We start from the raw sequence: 20488 nt of genomic DNA, 5'->3' as shown, positions 1-20488 counted from the left end.
CACATTGAGAGACTGAAATTCTTGCCCATTCTTCCTTGCAAAACAGGTGGAGCTCAGTGAGGTTGGATGGAGAGCGCTTGTTAACTGCAGTTTTCAGCTCTTTCCACAGATTCCYKATTGGWTTCAGGTCTGGACTTTGACTTGAACATTCTAACACCTGGATTCATTTATTTTTTAACCATTCCATTGTAGATTTTGCTTTATGTTTTTGATCATTGTCTTGTTGGAAAGTAAATCTCCATCCCAGTCTCAGGTTTTTTGCAGACTCCAACAGGTTTTCTTCCATAATGATTCTGTATTTGGCTCCATCCATCTTCCCATAAATTTTAATCATCTTCCCTTTCCCTGCTGAAGAAAAGCAGGCCCAAACCATGATGCTGCCACCACCATGTTTAACAATGTGGATGATGTGTTCAGGGTGATGAGCTGTGTTGCTTTTGCGCCAAACATATTTTTGCATTGTGGCCAAAAAGTTCGAATTTGGTTTCATCTTACCAGAGCACCTTTTTTCCACATGTTTGGTGTGTCTTCCAGGTGACTTGTGGCAAACGTTAAACAAGACTTTTTATGGATATCTTTGAGAAAAGGCTTTTTTCTTGCCACTCTTCCATAAAGGCCAGATTTGTGCAGTGTATCTGACCTTTATGGACAGACTCCTATGGACAGGAGTCTGTCCTACCTTTGCAGTTCATCCAGAGTGATCATGGGCCTCTTGGCTGGATCTCTGATCAGGAAATCAGTCAAATGGGCTGAATAATATTGCACTTTGCTCTTTTTAACTTTAATTTTTTTGCCACTATCAGTTATCTTTAAATTTAGTTTAATCTTTCAACCGCCATAAAAATAGAAGAAGAAAAACATCCCTTTTCTTTCAACAGATGCATAAGTATCTGTTGAAAGATGAAAATGCTTACATAAAGTAGGGGTGGGTGATATGGACTTAATTTTATCAAAATATTTTGTGGTACTATTGGAATCATTGTCGCTGTATGTTCCCACTGCAGAGAAAAAGTTACACACACACACTCACACACACATATGGAATCGCCTTATATATAGGGCAATGTTGCCTAATATTACTTAGACCAACTGAAAATATAATGCAATTGAATGTCACTGTGGACTATGATGGGAATTTTGCATCATCATTTTGAGTCATAAAATTAGTGGGGGGCACAGGATGGATGAATGGGGAGAAAAACAACAATGACTCATTGTATAACAGATAACAGTCTGATCAGACTCCCCAGTCTCTACTTCTACCCCTCCCACACCCTCCAGTCACACACATTGTTTCAATAAGACCAAAGTCGAACTACCTATTGTAATCCACAGGGGGTGCCCAGAAAGTGTTTGGAAACCACTGGGGGGGCCCAGGAGAAAAAGTTTGGTAACCACTGGGTTACAGTAAGACAGCACTGAGCAAATCCTACATTTCACCTACAATAGAAATAAGTTTGTCCATGTAAACTAATTCAAATATCCTATATTGGAAAAATGATCAGAAGTGGAAATGAGAACAGAATAATCATTTACCTTTATTCTCCGAGATAAGATCAGAATGATCCCACACGGGAAAAGACTTCCTCTAACTTGGTTGATCCATGCCATTATTCAAAACCCAACGCAAAGCAAAGGACAAAAAGTATCTACATCAACAAAACCAACAAACATGTCTACATTTTCTCTCTCATAAATACAATTTGGCACATTCACAACCAAACGAAACAAGAACTGTATCAGTGGTTTTCCTCAAAGTGATACATGCACCAACACGGCGTGTCATCTTGTTTGCGTGGCGCAAACAAAATGGGGTTTCTGTCGTCTGGGTTAGGGTTCCTAGGAGGAGGATGGGAATGGGCTTAAATGCCATCAAATCAATTTGCACTTGTCTTAAAAGTTGTACATGGTAGTTTCAACATCACAAGCCCAAGTTCATTTCACTGAACCATTTTGTAGAGGAATGTAAATTTTACCAGTACTGTAAAACTAATTTAACTACAGGCAATTGTGTGTTTACCGAGTACAAAATCAAACCTGTACTCCAAACCAGTATTCAATGTAGGTTTGGACTCTCAAATGCTGTCAGCATTGGGTTTTTAGGAAACTTGGAATTAAATATTGTTGTTCCAGTGAAAACTGCTTAAAACCTTTTGGTTATTTGTGCCTGTGACAGATTGCTGACCCAGTTCTGTTCTCCTTTCGACTGTTTCCTCAGGCCCTGGCAGTGGGTGGAGTTGGCTCCATCGTCCGAGTCCTGACTGCAAGGAAGACTGTCTGATGATCCCCATAATCTGCAGTATTTGTCCAAGTCATCAGGGCTGGTGTCCTTTTAAGAAACTGGAGCTGTGTCTTTCTGATGCATGACTTTGTTTTTTTTCTGTTTTCACTCCTCTGGGATTCAGAAGGTGCTGGCACCTCAAACTGAAGTCACTTATTTTTACTGCCAGCAGTACAGAATTCCACTTTTCTTCTTAAACACAAAACGACACCTTGCTGTCATCTGCTCAGCTACATCACTGAACCCCAGCTATCCCTGTCCTTAACTCTACTCTTTTGTGGGTCTGACTCCTTAAGACGAGAGGAATGGAAAAGGTGGATGGATTCTCATTGACACCTTTCCCCTGCCTTTTGCCTAGCACATGCTGGTACTGAACTTCATTGTATCTCAAATTAGATTGTTTGAGATAAACTTTGAACAACTTTGTCTTTTTTTTCTACTTCTGTCTTCACAAAAACCACATCCATGTGGCACTATTGTGTGAATGCTTTTTATATTTGGAATAGACTAAATAAAGAGCTAAACTTGAATACTGATTGGCATTAATGAATGATAAATGACCAATGACTTATAGGGTGGAGCTTTGAGTTTTGACACATATGAGAAAAGAAATACAACCTTTCCTTCATTGAATCTGTCACAGGTTGTGCAGAAGATGTTCATCACATTTGTCATCCTGCGTTTTACAGTGGGGAGAACAAGTATTTGATACAATGTTGATTTTTCAGGTTTTCCCACTTGCAAAGCTTGTAGATGACTGTAATTTTTATCATAGRTWCTCTTCAACTGTGAGTGATGGAATCTAAAACAAAAATCCAGAAAAATACAATGTATGATTTTTAAATAATTAATTTCCATTTTATTGTGTGAAATAAGTATTTGATACACCAGAAAAAAGAAACAATATTTGGTAGTGAAACCTTTGTTTGCAATTACAGAGATTAGACGTTTCCTGTAGTTCTTGACCAGGTTTGCACACACTGCAGCAGGGATTTTGGCCCACTCCTCCATACAGATCTCCTCCAGAGTCTTCAGGTTTCGGGGCTGTCGCTGGGCCACACAGACTTTAAGCTCCCTCCAAAGATTTTCTATTGGATTCAGGTCTGGAGACTGGTTAGGCCACTCCAGGACCTTAAGATGTTTCCTATGGAGCCACTCTTTAGTTGCCCTGGCTGTGTGTTTTGGGTCGTTATCATGCTGGAAGACCCAGCCACAACCCATCTTCAGTGCTCTACAATTTTATCCCCGATGTCCTTACACAGCTCTCTGGTCTTGGGCATTGTGGAGATGCTGGAGTCTGATTGAGTGAGTGTGTGGACAGGTGTCTTTCATACAGGTAACGAGTTCAAACAGGTGCAGTTAATACAGGTAATGAGTGGAGAACAGGAGGGCTTCTTAAAGGAGAACTAACATGTCTGTGAGAGCCAAAATTCTTACTGGTTGATTCAGACAATAAAATGGAAATTAATTATTTAAAAATCATACATTGTATTTTTCTGGATTTTTGTTTTAGATTCCATCACTCACAGTTGAAGAGTACCTATGATAAAAATTAGTCTTCTACATGTTTTGCAAGTGGGAAAACCTGAAAAATCAACAGTGTATCAAATACTTGCTCTCCCCACTGTATGTTGGAAAGTTTCTAATTGGCCCTGAGCAGCACAAGCACTACGGAGGCCTATTGGCATAGGACTTGTAGGATTTCTTATACTTTTCTGCCCAAAAATATACATTGTGGGACCTATTCAAAAACTCACCAAACTTCACTCAAAATGAAACATTTTTAATGGACTCAAAAGTAGGCATGGCTGAACTGCTCTACAGTGCCCCATAATGTGAGGTAGGCTAAACTGTTCATCCTAGAGACATGAAACTAGGTTTGTTGGTAGACCCTCTTATCCCCCCCAAATCAAGAAGGAAAGTCTCTAGGAATTATGTCCTAAAATGGGAGGTATTTTGGGACATTTTGACATTTACACACCTCAAACTTCAACAATCTCCCCATCCCTATGCAGTTAAGGGATGGAGATTAAAATTCTGAGTTCCGGAGCTTAACATACTCACCAAAACAAACAAATCACTATAACTTTCACACAGGAAGACTGCAATGTGAAAAACATAGCATGAGTTATCCATGTTGGATGCCGGATGACACTTTGATATGCTGACATCAAAGCCTGCCCCATCAGATCAGGAAGTCACTTATTTGTCTTGATCTCCATATTTTTTTGGTTAAATAGTTAAAGGTTTATTTGTGCTTTAAAGCACAAAGAATTTGTACCTGCAGCGATGTTAGTACATTCACAAGGTCAATTGGTGACATCACCTTACTCCCCCACATCCTTTAAACAGGAAGTCACATTTTGGTGATGGGAATCTTTGATTCATACAGATTTAAACATGTCTGATGACATATTGTACATGATGCTGAATCCTACTCTCAACACAGATTAGTGCCTGCAGCATGTGGGCATGGCAGAAGGCCGAATTCTAGTCCCTTGCCGTTTGCATACGGTTGATTTAATTTGGAAGATGCATGCGTTATTTAGAGCCAAACTGGATATGCATAATCTTTAACTTCGAAAGATTTCAATATCAGAATTTGACCCCAGAACGCTGGAGAAGAGTGTATAATTTAATTAAAAAATACTTCATCAATCTTAAAGGGAAATTAAATGTTGTAGTTCATTAATTCAGATTCTTCAAAGTGTCACTGAAAATGATGGCTGTTGACATAAAAGTTCTCTAGAAGACTCTCTATAAGAATCATGCTACAAGAGACATGCTGAAGAAGCTCTGTTTTCTCAAGACAGTCTCATGAAAAAGGTGGTCAGGGTAGTCCATAACTTTCTTAATTTTATGAAGAATTGGACATGCCCACTCAAGGTGACTCCTAATATGATCTAAGAGTTGCATCATATCCACTAACTCCCAATAACCACACATGACGGAAGCCTAAAGGAAGTCCTCACCAGTCATCTCAAGAGAAAGTGAGCATAACTCCATTCCATAACTCATCCCACTCCAGCACACAATGGTGTGGAAGCTGCTTTAATGTCTTCAACCATCTAATTCTACACAAAACACACCTTTCCTTTTGATGTCAAAGTATCAGTCTACTGCTGTTTTCCATTAGCACATTGTTTTTCTGTAGTTTTATTTATTCAAAACGGATCATTTTCAAGCATTATCCCATTGTAATCCTCCCATTCTAATCAGAAATATTTCATTCAAATTTAAATAGTTATTTCAAACTATTTTAAATCCACTATCTAGTCGGAACATTACTAGTTTTAAATTAGACAGTATTTAAAACTAGATTGTTATTAAACAACAATCTAAAAATATTAAGATTTCCCAGTCGCTATAGAGGCTTCCATAGAGAACCATGGATGACAGTTGTCCATGGCAGAGGAATGGAAGGACCCAGTTCCGTTCTTCTGCCATTCATTCAGAAGAATCGATAGCATAAATTACGCCAAGCTCTAAAATATACAAAGCCATCTTAACTTGGAATGCAGTTAAGATGGCTTTAAGCTTTAATCAGAAAATGAGTCAACATGTGGAAGATCTCAGATTTATATCCATCTACCAGTCCCTGCCTTCTCTTAGACAGTAAGCATTAAGTTTTATGTTAAACGTACAGGTGAGATTTTATTGTCCAACCAGAAAATAACCAGTACAGATGCACACACACAGACACACACTGGTACCAAATCTAACAAGAATAAAACACATTTTCTCTTTCATAAAGCACAACAGACAGTTTTCATGAGGGCGGCAACCCTCACGGGTTCACAGTTGGCACAATAATGGATGAAAACATCTCCACAGTAAGGATCCACTTCCAAGTAGTTTTTCCAGCAGAGAAAAAAATCTTCCTTTTTAGTCTTCAGTCTGAAAGCTCAAAAACAGAATATTACATATTTTCTGTTCTGCAAATATATTTCTGATATCTGTTCTGATATCAGAAACTCCCAGCTGCATCACACTTTGTGTGCTATAACAGACCAGCACTCACAAATATCAGGGGAGATATCCCAATATCACCCAGATACATTTTTTGCAAGAAACAGGCTGTGTTGGTTTTAAAATTCTACAGTGAAGGGAACTGTTGGGTTATGTACAACATCCCGGTGTCCTTTAATGTGAAAGGTATAGCAAAGAGGGCTTCATTTATCCAAGCCCAACTAACTCAAAATTTAAAAGTTCTATGCTCATACATGTTACCTAAAAAAGTTTTCCTAGATTGACAAGTCAAAATTAGTAATAAAAATACAATCTAGCAACATCTTGTTGCTTTATTTATGAAACTGCATTGTTTTAAGTGTATAACTTTGACTTGAAATGTATGTGCCTTCTTTGTGCTCAGATAATTTTTGCATCAGCACTGAGATTCTTCAAAAGTACCTTTCAAAGAGCTGAAAAAGTATTTCCAAAACTGCAGAGCTCCTCAGCTGATGCTTCTGGAAGGAACAAAGCCAATTTGCCATTTCACTAATTTGTTCCTTCATTTCCATTTTATGGACCTGTGTACCCATGCATTATAGTAATCAATTAGTTCCATGAATTACTACAAGTGTGTGAGAGTTTAACATCATTGAAATGTTCAACTCTCAACTTGCCATACATTTTGAAAACATTGTAGAGCACCCTGTTGCAATTGATTGTGGTTTAGATTCCTAACTGAACCAGCAGACCTCCCCCTGCTGGATGTTATTTATTAAAGTCATAACAAGATTTCCTTCTTTGAGCAAATAAAGAAAATAACTTTAGATTGTTCTTCTCCACTTAGACAAGTGGAGAAGTCCTTGTGTCCCTTGCTTTCGGACAAACTAGAATTCTTCTAAATTCTTTTTTTCGAGGAGTTCTGTTCAAATCCTTTATTTCACACAGAATGTTGCTCAGTGAGAACCTTCTGTGTCACTGCTGAACAAACAACAAAAGTTGTGGAAATTTCTGTGGAAAATGAATACTGTAGTGGTCTAACAAAAACACTCCCCAAACCATCCCACCCCTTGAATAATACACACAGTTTCCTCTCTGTGTTACAAAACATTTATAAAAAGGATGAGCCGCCACAAATTTTAAAAGACAGTTTGTTTCTATGGCAACAGATCAGGACAACAGACAGGAAGATACTCAAACAAAACAAGTCTGTCTTTCCAGATGACAAATATTGGAATTTCTCATACTTTACCATAACATGTGACAAAAGAGGCAAACCAAAATCAATGGAGCTCCAAATCATTGCTTCAGCAGACCTTGTTTGAATTTTTTTTTTAACCCTAACCCTGTCATTTAAATTTCACTCTAGAAAAGTCAAACTCAAGCAAAAATCTAATCCTAAATTTCACATACCAATTATTAAAATTAACTTGTTTTCATGGGTTCTAACTAATCCCATTTCAGACACTAAATTTTACTCTGAACATTTTAATCATAAAAAGGTTAAGGGAAAATCCCCTGAGACAGATTCTCCCTAAGAATCTTTTGAAATTTAGACCAAATGTCAAGCAGGTCTTTAAGAGGGGAATTCAAGTACATATATTCAGAATTCTTTTTCCAAAGGAAAAAAAAATACAGACACTGCAGAAGTAATGTCTGTACTAATTTTCAAAGTACAGGCATTAAATACAGCTAACATGCATCTTGCATGCACATATACAGTTTGGAAACAGGATTTGGATAATTGAGCAGAATTTGTGTCTTCAGCAGTTTTTTTCTTCATTTCCCAGGCATGAATCTTAACAGCAGTTTCATAATGAAATATGCTCTACCTTCTGGACAAATATGTTTATAGACATGAAAAGATTACCAACATTGCTGTGTGTGTCACTGAAAACAAAGTTCACAATATAAGGGGGAAAGATTTGCAGTATTTTTTTCCCTTAAACATTTAAATCTCCCAATGCATGAAGCCCATTTTTGGAAAAGTTCTACACTTGCTGTTTGAGGTGTGATCTGCTGTACTGATCTGCTACTGTCTAACAGGAGACAAAGATTCACGAAATATAAAACAACGATGTTTTTTTTTCTATTCATAGGAGTCCATTTGAAGGTTTCACCTAACCCCATGGTCTCTGTCAGGCACACATTCTTCTGCTTGTGATTGTGTGCAGCTGTTTCCATGTCCATCTGTTCACCTCCAACAACTGTGTATGTTTATGCAAAATTGGATGGAGTTATGTATTCTTATGTATGTTTACTTGTGTTCTTTAGTGGGGGCAAAGTAGAGCTCCATGGGTTTGTTGACCTTCCAGTACTTTTCACTGACCAGCTCCAGGGAGAAGGAACCATTCAGAACCTATGAACAGAGTTGAACAGTTAGACATATGATGCACCAGCTCTACCACCCGAGACGCCGAACAAGACCACGTCCATTCATGCAGCAACAGTTTCTGAAGAAAGTGCCTATGGGTTGAAGAAACCTATGGGTCTGCTGAAGCAATGATTTGGAGCTCCATTGATTGGGTTGAAGAAAGACCAGGACCTATAGGTCTGCAACAAGGACTGGTCCTTTATAGACACACTGAGCAAAATTTTGATGGTTTTCCTTTAGCCAGATCACTTTTCACAAAAACTTTACTATCTTATTACTTTTATTGCAGGGGTGGATTTGGTAAGATCACAGGCTTCATGTTCACTGGATACAAAGAAATAAGACCAGGACTGACCTGATGCAAGATCAGTTAAAAAATCCTAACATAGAATGGGAGGTTGAGATTAACCATTTTTGACCGTTTTTGTGGTTGATCAAAAATGTCTGTGTTGTGGTCACTAAAGATCACACCACAGACATGCATGTTCTTTTAAAGGGAGCATGCATTTCTGTATTGTGGTCTTTATGCAGAATATTGTTGTGTGCCATGTATGCCCAACCTAAACCTCTAATTCTGTGTGAGAATCTTTCAACTGATCAGGACAACCAAAGAACGATAGTAGCAATATTTATAATGTGATCTTAAGAGGTTTTAAACTGTTTTGTTAGCGATGATCCTGAGCATAAGAGTACTCACAGTAAACTGGTTTCCGGCAGTAGGTATGTAGATGGTGTATTGTTTCTCTGATGCTGCTTCAACATTAACAGGACTGGCCTCAGCATTTCTTCTCAGTTCTTCCAGAGCCAGCCGGACTGCCAGGTATTTAGACAGGTGATCTACAGTGGCGTTACCAGAGGTCTTAATGTAGCGAGGAACAAACTCCACACTGTAAAGACACAGTCAGATCACAATTACCAATCAGATGTAAATGTGTGCTTGTCACCAACTTCAGAAGCTTCTGTTTTGTGGTGAACACACCTGTTATGACCATCATCCTTCTCCATCAGGGTGGGGTGTGGCCTGAACACCAGCTCTATTTCACTGGCTCCTCCATCAATCACAGAGTCTCCTCCCCCGTTCTCAGCAGCATTGTCCATGTCCAAACCACTGTCATCACTAGTCTTGGTGCGTTTAATGCTCGGTCCGGCCTCCTGGGGAACCAGTACACAAAACACAACATGTGACTGGAGAACATACTGCAACCATTATGCCACAACTCATGCCATATATTTAATTCATACGCATTTATTGCTGTACACCAGGACATACCTGATTACTGTGGACAGACGCATTGCTACAGTGGGAGGAGTCTCCATTGTCCTCAGCTCCGCTACCGTTTTCCACTGTGTGTCTCTTGCCACGCTGTAGCCTGACAACAAGAAAAAGACCTAGTACCCACCATGTAGCATCTCTGTGCAGTTTGTCCAGGGATTGTGTTTACCTGGTCATTGCCTGTATCTTCAGGCCCTCTTCTATGCTGTGGGACAAAGCCTGCTGATTGTTGTGTTTGCTAATGCGAGCCAAAACTCTCTCCTGATGGGCTTCATACTCATCTCGGCTGGGATAAATCTTACCTAAAATTAAACAAGAACCTGTTTAATGTGCTAGACTTAGGTGTAGCAACTGTGGAGTTTCGTGCAGCTATTCAGCGGAACTAACAAATTTCTTCAGTGTTCCTGGTGTAAATATACACTACAATTCTAACAAGTGTTTGACATTGTGGCAGGTATATTAAGGTTTTATAATGTTATTTTTTTCTCATAAAGTCAAGATTTTAAATAGAAGTTTTAATGGTCATTAATCAAGCTGCTGCACCTTGGGTATACAGAAAAAGCTTGGGCTTTTTTATTAGTTTACTTCCAACTTTTTAAAGTACATGAACCTTTGAAGGGTTGATTTACTGAGATTTACTGTAAGTTTACAGAACTTGTACTGTGCATTCAACTTACAGAATTTGAGAAAAACAAAGTTTTCCCAGTTGAATGAATAATAGATGTATATCGCAGGCATAATAAATCAATGCATTAAATACAAAATAAATATAAAAGGACAGACTGTTTAGAAAGAAAAAAAATCTAAAAGGAATGTCAGAAAATAAATGTTTAAATCATTTTATAAACACCTTTAGTTCTACTCGATTAAGATGTGTTATTCAAATAGAATTAAAGATACAAAGTTGTTTTTCTGTATGGTTACTTACTAATCAGAGCATCAAAATTGGGGTCGGGACGGAGTGACCTCTTAGAAACAAGCTTCTTACGGCAGGTAGGGCACTCCTTATTCCTGCCAGGAGATAAGACCATGACAGCCATTAACAAGAAATAAATGTAAAAGATAACTAACAGTTCAGTGATCGCTTCACATCAGAAGTTGGTAGGACCCAGACGGAGTGGCAATTATCAATCCTAACAGTTATTGATAATTGCTATATAAATGTGTAATTTATGTGGTCACACCCCACATAAATGATTGATTGATCATTGTGAACAATCAATCAATCAAGTTTATTTGCAAAGCACATTTCAACAACAAGGCAAGTCAAAGTTCTTTACATCATAAAAACACAAAAATACAAAGTCATACACTCCTGATCAAAATCTTAAGACCAGTCAATAAATTGAAAGAATTTGGATTTTGCAAATGAAATGCAGCAAACAAAAAAGAGAGACGCAAATAAATGAAATGCAGCAAGGCTTAGCTTTAATCAGTCAAACCCATTTGCTCAGGAATAAATTAAATACTTTAGTGAACCTAAAGAATTTACAGCTATTACCTGGCTTAATATCTGTGTTTCACCTCCACTCATAGGGGAAAACTATTGGGAGTTTTTAAAACAATTTGCCGGTGTACCGAACCTGGAGTGCCCGGCCAGCTGACAGCTGGAGAGGGGAGCTGGCTGTTAATGCAGCGGGAGCAGACATCTCCGAAAACGTCGGAGCAATATTGTAATTAAGTGATTTACTGTTGAACTGAGCAGATACACTCCTGATCAAAATCTTAAGACCAGTCAAAAAATTGTAAGAATTAGCATTTTGCACTATTGGATCATAAGAAGGTTCTAAGTAGAGCTTCACAATGTTAAATGAAAAATCAGTGCAAGAGACAAGAACTTTTGAGCAGGGAATTTTCTGAAAACTGCATTTACACTCAAACATGATTTTTTCAGCTGATCAAAAGTTTAAGACCATAGTCTTTAAAAGATAAAAGCTGTGCAAAAATCTGGATTCCATGTCATTTTCTGCCAAGTCTTTACACTGTCAAGACCTCCTGATGGCAAAAGCAAAAAAGCTCAATGACTTTGAACGTGGTAGGATTGTTGAGCTGCATAAGCAAGGCCTCTCACAACGTGCCATCGCTGCTGAGGTAGAACGCAGTAAGACAGTCATTTCAATTAATCGCACAATAAATGAAAATTATCGACCTTATTTTAATTTAGTGGCTTTATCGTTTAAATTCCTGACTTTTTCTCTTTCTACTGATGATGAAAAAAGGCCTCTGGTGCTCTCCATTAAAAATGCCAACTTTGCATTAAATTATCACAATTTACAAAATCATGCAAAGTTGGCACTTTTCGTAGACTTTTAATGCAACTTTTAGAGCAACTTTGCATTAAAAGTGTCATTATTTACCGAATGACACTTCATGATAACTGTCAAACGTTCATACAGACTTCTTTATGTTCATGACAGATGTTATGTCATGTTTGACAGTGTCATGTCAGTTTTATGGTGACCCGTTCAAATAAAGTACCTTAAAAGTTAGTATGACAGTTACATAAAAAGACTGAAAGTAGGTCTGACTTATTGGGAATGGTAGCCAAGTGACAGACATTTCTATCTATAAATAACATGGAGGTGATGTTTGTGAACATCAAAGAAAGAAAGTGGGCCTCATCAGTATTAAAGAACAAGCAGGAGGTTCAGATAAGAACTGCTGTATCTACATTTCAACAGTAGAAATGTAGATACAGTAGTATAAACCAGGACATGAACACAGCCGCATTAAAAAAAAAAAAAAAAACTTACCCAGATCTCAAAGCTGTGATGATACAATCAGCGCAGAAGCGGTGCAGACATTCTTTGGTTGTCATCGTGTTTTTCAACATGTCCAGACAGATAGGACACATAAGTTCACTGTGCAAGGACCTGGGTGACACAGCTATCTCCAGTCCGTCTGTTATTGCCTCCTGAGACAAACATCAAGAGACAGGTTAGAGCACACTAATGTTCTCTGAGTGCATGCATTCTCTCAGGATACAACATCCTCCTTCCATTGTTCAAAACAAGGAATGTTACTTTAACTGGTCCCTTTAAAGTGATCTGTAGATTTGTGTGTGCTTTGTATTTGATACATTGTCAGAACCATTTTTCTAACATAGACTACATTGTGTGGACGGCCTGCTCCTTATGTTGCCAAAAGGCTACCAAAATAAGTATTTTTGCTTGTGTTAGGTTTAGGACATAGGAGTATGTGTGTGTGTGTGTGTGTGATTGCATAGTTGTTTATTCTGTATCTATGATGACATGGCAACCTGTCCAGGTCTACCCTGCCTTTCACCCACTAACTTAGCGTTTCTCAACGGGAGCGGTACTGCCCCCAGGTGGGGCGTTCAGAGGACTGCAGGGGGTGCTGGCGGAAATATTTACCAAAGAGGGGGCGGGGGATGACATTCCTTTGGGGGCCGTTTGGTCGAAGGTAAACTTAAACTTAAAGGTAAACCTTAAATTAACAACAATACCAGTTTAGACTTTGAGCTACTTGCTAAAACTCTATTGTGTAACATTAAAACATGCTGCAACTGTTTCGATGGCAGCTCTTCTTCTTCTCTTCAGTGTTTTTGTCAACTTCTTGGCTCAACTCCGCGCTCCTACTAACAGTAGCTTCACCGCATCAGTTCAGCGTTACACCGGCTGATGATGTTGCGGTGATTCACTTGTCCCCGGGCCGATATATTGTCAAATATTTCATGTTTTATTGAGGATATTTGTACATATATTTTGGCAGTGCTGTGATCATGTCAAAGCAGCAACTTATATTAAAAAGTGTTTTATTGGCCGTCCGGATGCTGCCCGCTTCCATGGAAGGACAACGGAATATTGTTCTTATAAACATGCAATTACTAAAATCACAATACTCTCACCGTGTATCCATCAGAAAAATTAACCAATTTAAATAAAGAAATCCCTCTATTTCTATCGGGTGATACCACGGTAGAGCGCGTTTATTTTATAAAGTTAACATTGGTTTTGTAAGAGATCCGGTATGAAACGGTAGTAACACAGCACTTTTGAATTTTAATCATCAGAATACTGGGATTTTTTTCGTTGTTTTAAAAGGTTTACGTCAGTCTGCTTTTCTCCATCGATATACTGCTCCGCACTGGACGGGGGTAAAAAAAAAAAAAGACACGTACGTTGAGAAAAACTCTGAAACAGGAGAACCGTGACATAGAACGGAGCAACAAACTAGATGTGAATCAGGATCAGAGAATTTGGCGCTAAACAGTGAAAAGTCAACATGAGTGTCAAATCTGGTTAAACACATGATGATTAAGCGGCGCAGCAGGTGATGAGTGAAGATTAATGGTGGAATATTCGACCAGTATTACGAGTGTCAATAACAATAAAATAAACCTGGCAATAGGAAAGAAACTAAAGAGGACATAATTAAACCAAGAGACAATAATACTAATCAAAGAAAACTAAATGGAAATGAATGAAGAACAAAATGCAAGAATAAACTAAGAAACTAAGGTAAATATAGAGGAATATACTTGTATGGCAAGACCTTTTGAGCAATAATTAATACAAGAACAGACTGTTTCCAGATAAAAGGTAAGATAATATTGTTGAAGTGCCATGGGTTTGTTGAAACCACATCCAGTACTAAGAAGAAATATATTTTACAGACGATAACAGTAAGGACCTTATCACTTATTTATGTTTTTAATTAGAATTTATATATTTATTTCTTCTGTATTATTTTTCATGTAAGTGTTAATGCCATGAGGCTGATGACTCTATGACACTTATAACTCATTAAGATTTGACTAATGATTTGACCAATAAGAACCAGCATTGTTCTTTGTAATTTCTGTCCATTAAAAGAATTAGTCTATAAATCAATAGATAGGTAAATATATAATCTGTGTTTTTGTCTCATATTTGTGTGGCTTTAAAAGGATCTGAAACTTTTTTCCCCACTGAAAGCACTGGTTTGCACAGTAAATGCCATGTAGGTGAAATTTTATAGATGATACTCTGATGTCCCATTCTCCTGAAGGCAGGACAGAGCTGCACCACCAGAAACTCACAGAAACATTAAAGAGAAGAAGAGTTCTGATTGATATAGTTGCAGTTCTATCCATGTTTTAATGTTGCAGAGCACTGCCTTTTGGAAATAGTTTAAAGTTAAAACTGTCATTGTTGTACATCTTTTATCTGGTCATTTTGTGCAATATTTAACAACATAAGAAAATGGCTCAGAGCAAGAATGATTTTTCCCCACTCTGGCTACTGATAGGCCTACCGATTTTAAGTTGAATGTTCATTGCATTTTTTGTAGATGCCTATAAAAGTAATTTCTATTCACATGGTTTTTTTGTTCCCTGGGAAATTATTTTTGATGATATAGAAACAACCATAAAAATCAAAACAACAATAGTGATAGTAATATTAATAATAAAATAATATTCAGTGCAAAGTAGCCTACATCTTCTTTGATGAGGGGCGGTGAGGGACTTTGATTATGGATAGGGGGGAGCTGGCCCAAAAAAGATTGAGAAACACTGCATTAACTGCTGGAGATGGGCACCAATGTCCATAACTGCCTAGACTAACAATAACAAAATGAAACATTAAATGGTGCATAAACCAAAATCATTCTACAAGCAATAAAAGTTATGTCAAATATTGCAGATATGCAACTCTCTCCTTTTAAAATGGCCCACAACAGTTTCTCAAGTCTTCAGGGGATCACCACCATAAGGGTGTTTTTATTCAAACGTGGTTGTGAAGACATTAGACCCACCAATTACCAGGTGTCCCATTAATAAAGCTCACAAAATGGGGACGAAAACCTGAGTATGCCACTTTTCATGTAAAGGTTCTGATTAATAAAAAACACAAACTTGATGCGAAAATGTGTGGTCCATTATGCCAACCTAACATATGCATGACATACAAGCTTGTTTCGGAAATGGGACAAAATTGGAGACAGATTGTGAGGTCTGGAATTGAAGCCTCACTGCATCATGATTCCTTCAGATCTTTACATATAGAACTTTAACCATAGATCAACTTTATTATTAGCATTTAAAAATACAGTGTGGTATGTCACAGCTTTAAATGAGGACCTTCAAATAAACAAAAAAGGTCTGTAAGGCAGCCTCAGCCCAAATCCTAAACCAATTTCTTCACAATATTTAAACGTTTCATTTAACATCTTACTATCACAATCCTCTCCCTGATGATCACCACTATGAGAGGTACCATAGTTTTATTTTATATCACTGATTAAGCATAAATTATGACAATATGTGAAGCATTCAAAGTGATTCTTCAAAATATCTAAATACCGTTGTGACACCCGTGTGTAAAGCATCGGTGCTGATGGAAGAACCAGGAGGGACCTTTTCAGGGTTCATTGAGCTCTTCTGGCTCATAATGACTGGCTAATAAGTCTATTTAGATTCCCTAAAGCTTTGCAAGAGGATATCTGTGCTGAACTGGACCCAGTATTGAAGAGATCGACCCACCACAACCATGCCATTCCTGTACAATTACAGGTGGTGTGGGGTTCCTGGCAATCGGCTCCTACCTGCACGAATTAGCAGGAGGGTATGTGTTTGACTTAGGCATGGGCGGTATGAATTTATGGCAATATGATAACCTTAGACAAAAATATCACGGTTTTGTGGTATCACAGAATTGTCAATACAGCTCTAAAATGTGTCATTTTGTATTTTCTTTAGTGTGCCTTCATATGAATGCATAGTCACTTTGCTCCTTAATAGTCCTTTATAAGCAAAGTCTAGAATATGCCACTGACCTTAACCGGGGTGGCATAAGATTGCAGTGCTGTTTGGGGAGATGATTTCCTTTTTGCATTTATGATTTAAAAAAAAACCCTGATGGACATATGCAAAGTGATCTTGGTGAGAGTTTACCTGTGGTGTTCTCTGTAGTTCATAGAGACTTAGTTCCCAAGTCTTGCTGAGGGACTGGACCCCATTCGTCTGCACTGTCTGAGTCATGGCTGCAACACTGAAACACAAAAACAAATGTACACTAAAAGGACTAAAATAGAGGAGACTACCCAACTTCTGGAAATCTGTTTTATCTTATAGGAGCATATTACTCTGATGCCTCATCCCAGTAAAATTAGACCTTCCCATGAGAAAACTGCTCTCCAAGTTGTCCCTCAGCTAACTTTTTCAGTCACCTAATTTTTTAGCAAATGAATGAATGACAGAGAGTGGCTTGTAATGCAAAGTTGCACAATCATGATGGCAGTAGCATGATCATCTGAAGCTGGTGTGGAGAAGACAAGCCAGGTTTGGTCTTTCTCAAAGAATGCACCCTAGTTTACTTACAAATGGAAGAATAGCCCAGAAACAGAAGCGTGTCAGATTTTCCTCATCGATATTATGTGGTTTTTGAGGTTTTCAGAAATAAAGAAAGGCAGATGACCCTATCTCTAAACAGAGTAGAAATCAGTAATATGTTGAGGAGGAACTGTAGGTTCTACCTGAAAATAGTCTTCAGTACTGAGAGACATCATACATGGGTTAATGACTGGGTCACATACAGGGGCACCACCAAGAAACTTGGGCCCCATGACAAAAAATTTAATTGAGCCCCCTGCTGTTACAATTTCTTGAGTCTATATGACCCATAAAAAGCGGTACAATTTTAAAGGCATGTAACTGCCTTTCTGGTCATGACAGTTTTTTATGAGACAGGTAATCTGTGAAAAGATGAATCTCCTCCAGCTTCCTCTCTGACCTACTATTTGACAGCTAAAGATTGTAATTTATAGCACTAAAACCCACCTCCTGCCTATGATTGGTTGTTTCTAAAGAGCAATGGTAGAAGGCAAATGAATTAAATTATTCTCACATAATCCCTCAACATATTGACAGTCTTAACAAATATGTACTTTTTGTTAATAAAAGTTACATACTGCAGCTTTAATTTCACTTATGAGGGGATGGGTCAGAAGGGGTAAGGTAGGACTATCAGGATTGACAAGAGGCTGTTTTTTTATTATAATTTTACAAAGATTGTTTGAATTTCTGTCACTAATACATATATTGTTTTATTGTGTAATTGTAAAAAGAGCAGTGAGACAGGAAAAATCTACACAGACTCCCTGGAATGATGCCAACTAGTTTGTCACTGAACACAGTGTTGTTCACCTTTTTAACGGGGAGGGATTATTCTGATATGGGGGTTAGAGCTGCTGATGACTGACTCGTCTGTCAAGTGTGGTAAAAGGTACAGGTACAACTTAAATATATAAGTATGTTGGTAGACTTTTTTGCCTTCGTTCTTTAAATGCTGGTGAAATGGAGGCAAACAGCCTGTAGCTAAGCTAACTATCCTAAATGGTTGATATTCTCACACAGTCTACTCACCTCTCGGAGAAAAACTGGGTTACAAATTGACACTCGTTTTTTCTCTCTCTCCTTTTGAAAACCTAACTTTATATTTTTTCTTAGAAGCTTAGCAACAACTGTCACAGTTGTTCTTGTCTTCTACTGACTGGTGCTGAACGTCACCATCAAGTCTGCCAAGCAATCAGCCTCATGCACTAACTGTTGAATGTGCTTAGGGCTGAGAAACAACTTGGCCATTGTTAACAGTGGCCATGCTAAGTAGTATGAGCACTTGCAGGGTTTCTCCCAGAGTATTTTAAGCATGGCAGACCACCAGGTTTTACTAGGGCCCCCACCAGGCTAAGAATTGCTTATTTGAGATTTTCTAAATGTTTGCATTGTTTTAAGACTTTATAGTCGGTATTCAGGCATTAATCTTCCAATAACACATAATTATCACGTGATATTTTAAAATTTCCTGTCAACTTTAAAGCACTGGGAAAAGGCAGAGGGGCTAATTTTTTTTTCACAGATTGTCTCATAACATACTGTTATGGATAAAATGTCTTTCTTCTGTCTGTTTTATCCGTTTGCATGCACATTGCTCCATGCTTACATAACCATATCATAATACTGGAGACAGTCGCACTTAAAAAATGAAACTAATTAACAAAATGAAATCGATTAACACTACCCTTTAGAGAGGGCAGAGAATGACTTCTCATAAAAGCAGAACGCACTCTACAATTTTTGCTTCGCTTGCTGTCACCCTTAAGGTGTGCTGACTGGAGCCCAGCACTGGTCAGTGAATGTCACTCTGCATCTGTTCCATTTGTATGACTTGTAACATTGGATCATTTTCCGCATTAAAGCCTGTTTTACAGTTAATCAAATCAAATTTTTTCTCAGAGTAATGACACTAGAGGTGTTGGTCGGTCCGAAACTGGTAAACAAACCTAGGTGGTGCACTGAGGGGGAAAATGGGTGCACTACAACATATTAAATACCCATTGTGACACATAGAATGAAATGTTTGATAATGATACAATTGAGCCAGGTTGTTATTGTAATTCAATTGGTGCAAATTAAGGGACATTTCTGAAATATTTAGGAGTTTTTCAAAGTTGAAACTGTTGAGTGGAGAGAGTGTAGTGTTAGGGTTGTTTGCACAGGGCGCCAAACTTGCTACGACTAAATGCTCCCCATCAAAATTTAGTTATTAATTTATGTACTTGGAAAATAATTGACAGAAGGTCCACTAAAAGTAGCTATTTCATGTCGTTCATCAGACGACGTACACCAACCTGAATGTAGGTGAATAAAATCTGTGCAGACTAAAGGAGATGTGTGACCATGCTGCCACACACGTGACAGACTGAAGTATGAAGTTTTGATAGTTTTCAACATCCCACGAATTTGACAGATTTGTAAGTTAGACAAAAGGAGAGATATAAACGATGCTTTCTGTCTCATTTTATCTGTCGATGTCAACAATTGAAATCCAATGAGCTCTAATCGCTGGTTGCAATATGCAGACGTCGGCCTGTTGATATCTGAATTCAAAAAACAACATAAATCCAGTTTATATGGTACATTCATTCTGATTTTATTTTATGAGCGCACAAATTTCAGGAGAGGCTATAGAGTTCGGCTAAAGCTAACTAGCATCCAGCTCCAGATGATGCTGTGGCTGTTCTTCGGAACGTTAAAACTGAATGGGGACAAAACAAGCCTGAGATGGGACAAGGCGCAAATTTGCTGTTTTAACTGAGTTTAAAGAGCTCAAGAAGATGCACCTTGAACTGCTGTCCTTGGCGTAAGGAAGAAGTCGTGGGTATAAATGTGTCGCTGTGACAGAAAGAAAACAACAGAGAAAAGAGGCTCCCGATGTTACCCCGGATGTCTGCACTGCGGGTCCCTAGCGTCATTTTAGAATTTTATACAGATAAGAACTCGTCCCAGAAGAGTGGTTGATCTAAGAATTCGGATACTAAAGAAAAATTGCTCCAAGCTGTATAAAATATTATTGTTCATGTACTTACATGTTCAGTTGTAAGCACGGCCTGATGTAGCCAAGCGCCTTTAGGTGAAAGCAATATGGCTGAAAGGCTTCAAGCGATGCAATCTGGGAAATGAAGGCAATGAATATCCACCGATGACACAGCTGAAGATATTTCCGAAATAGTATCAGTTAAAAAAAATCTTTACACACACACTATGTGTGTACACACACACACACACAATATTATATATATATATATATATATATATATATATATATACTGC

At 38.1% G+C, this 20488-nt stretch overlaps 2 protein-coding genes across 2 annotated transcripts in view; one reads left to right on the top strand and one right to left on the bottom strand.

The window, feature by feature from the left end:
* The window catches only part of LOC103479201 (actin-related protein 2/3 complex subunit 5-like), a 16834-nt gene extending 14023 nt beyond the window's left edge, over positions 1-2811 (top strand). Inside the window, exon 4 of the mRNA XM_008433497.2 lies at positions 2219-2811. Within this exon, the coding sequence (XP_008431719.1) occupies positions 2219-2281 (63 nt within the window). The 3' untranslated portion in view covers positions 2282-2811. The remainder of the gene's footprint in view (positions 1-2218) is intronic.
* A 2956-nt stretch (positions 2812-5767) lies between these two features.
* rnf2 (ring finger protein 2) lies at positions 5768-20351 on the bottom strand. Its single transcript, XM_008433498.2, has 9 exons — positions 20245-20351; positions 16772-16868; positions 12630-12790; positions 10805-10887; positions 10046-10178; positions 9874-9973; positions 9583-9755; positions 9301-9490; positions 5768-8588 (listed from the first exon to the last, which is right to left on the bottom strand). The coding sequence occupies exons 2-9, from the start codon at positions 16856-16858 to the stop codon at positions 8487-8489; spliced, it is 1029 nt and encodes a 342-aa protein (XP_008431720.1). The 5' UTR covers positions 16859-16868; positions 20245-20351; the 3' UTR covers positions 5768-8486.
* Positions 20352-20488: the final 137 nt, after the last annotated feature.

Source organism: Poecilia reticulata, linkage group LG17, assembly GCF_000633615.1.
Source record: "Poecilia reticulata strain Guanapo linkage group LG17, Guppy_female_1.0+MT, whole genome shotgun sequence".
Taxonomy (NCBI): Eukaryota; Metazoa; Chordata; class Actinopteri; order Cyprinodontiformes; family Poeciliidae; genus Poecilia; species Poecilia reticulata.
The sequence above is the reverse complement of the archived record's forward strand: the minus strand, read 5'-3'. Positions and strand labels throughout refer to the sequence as shown.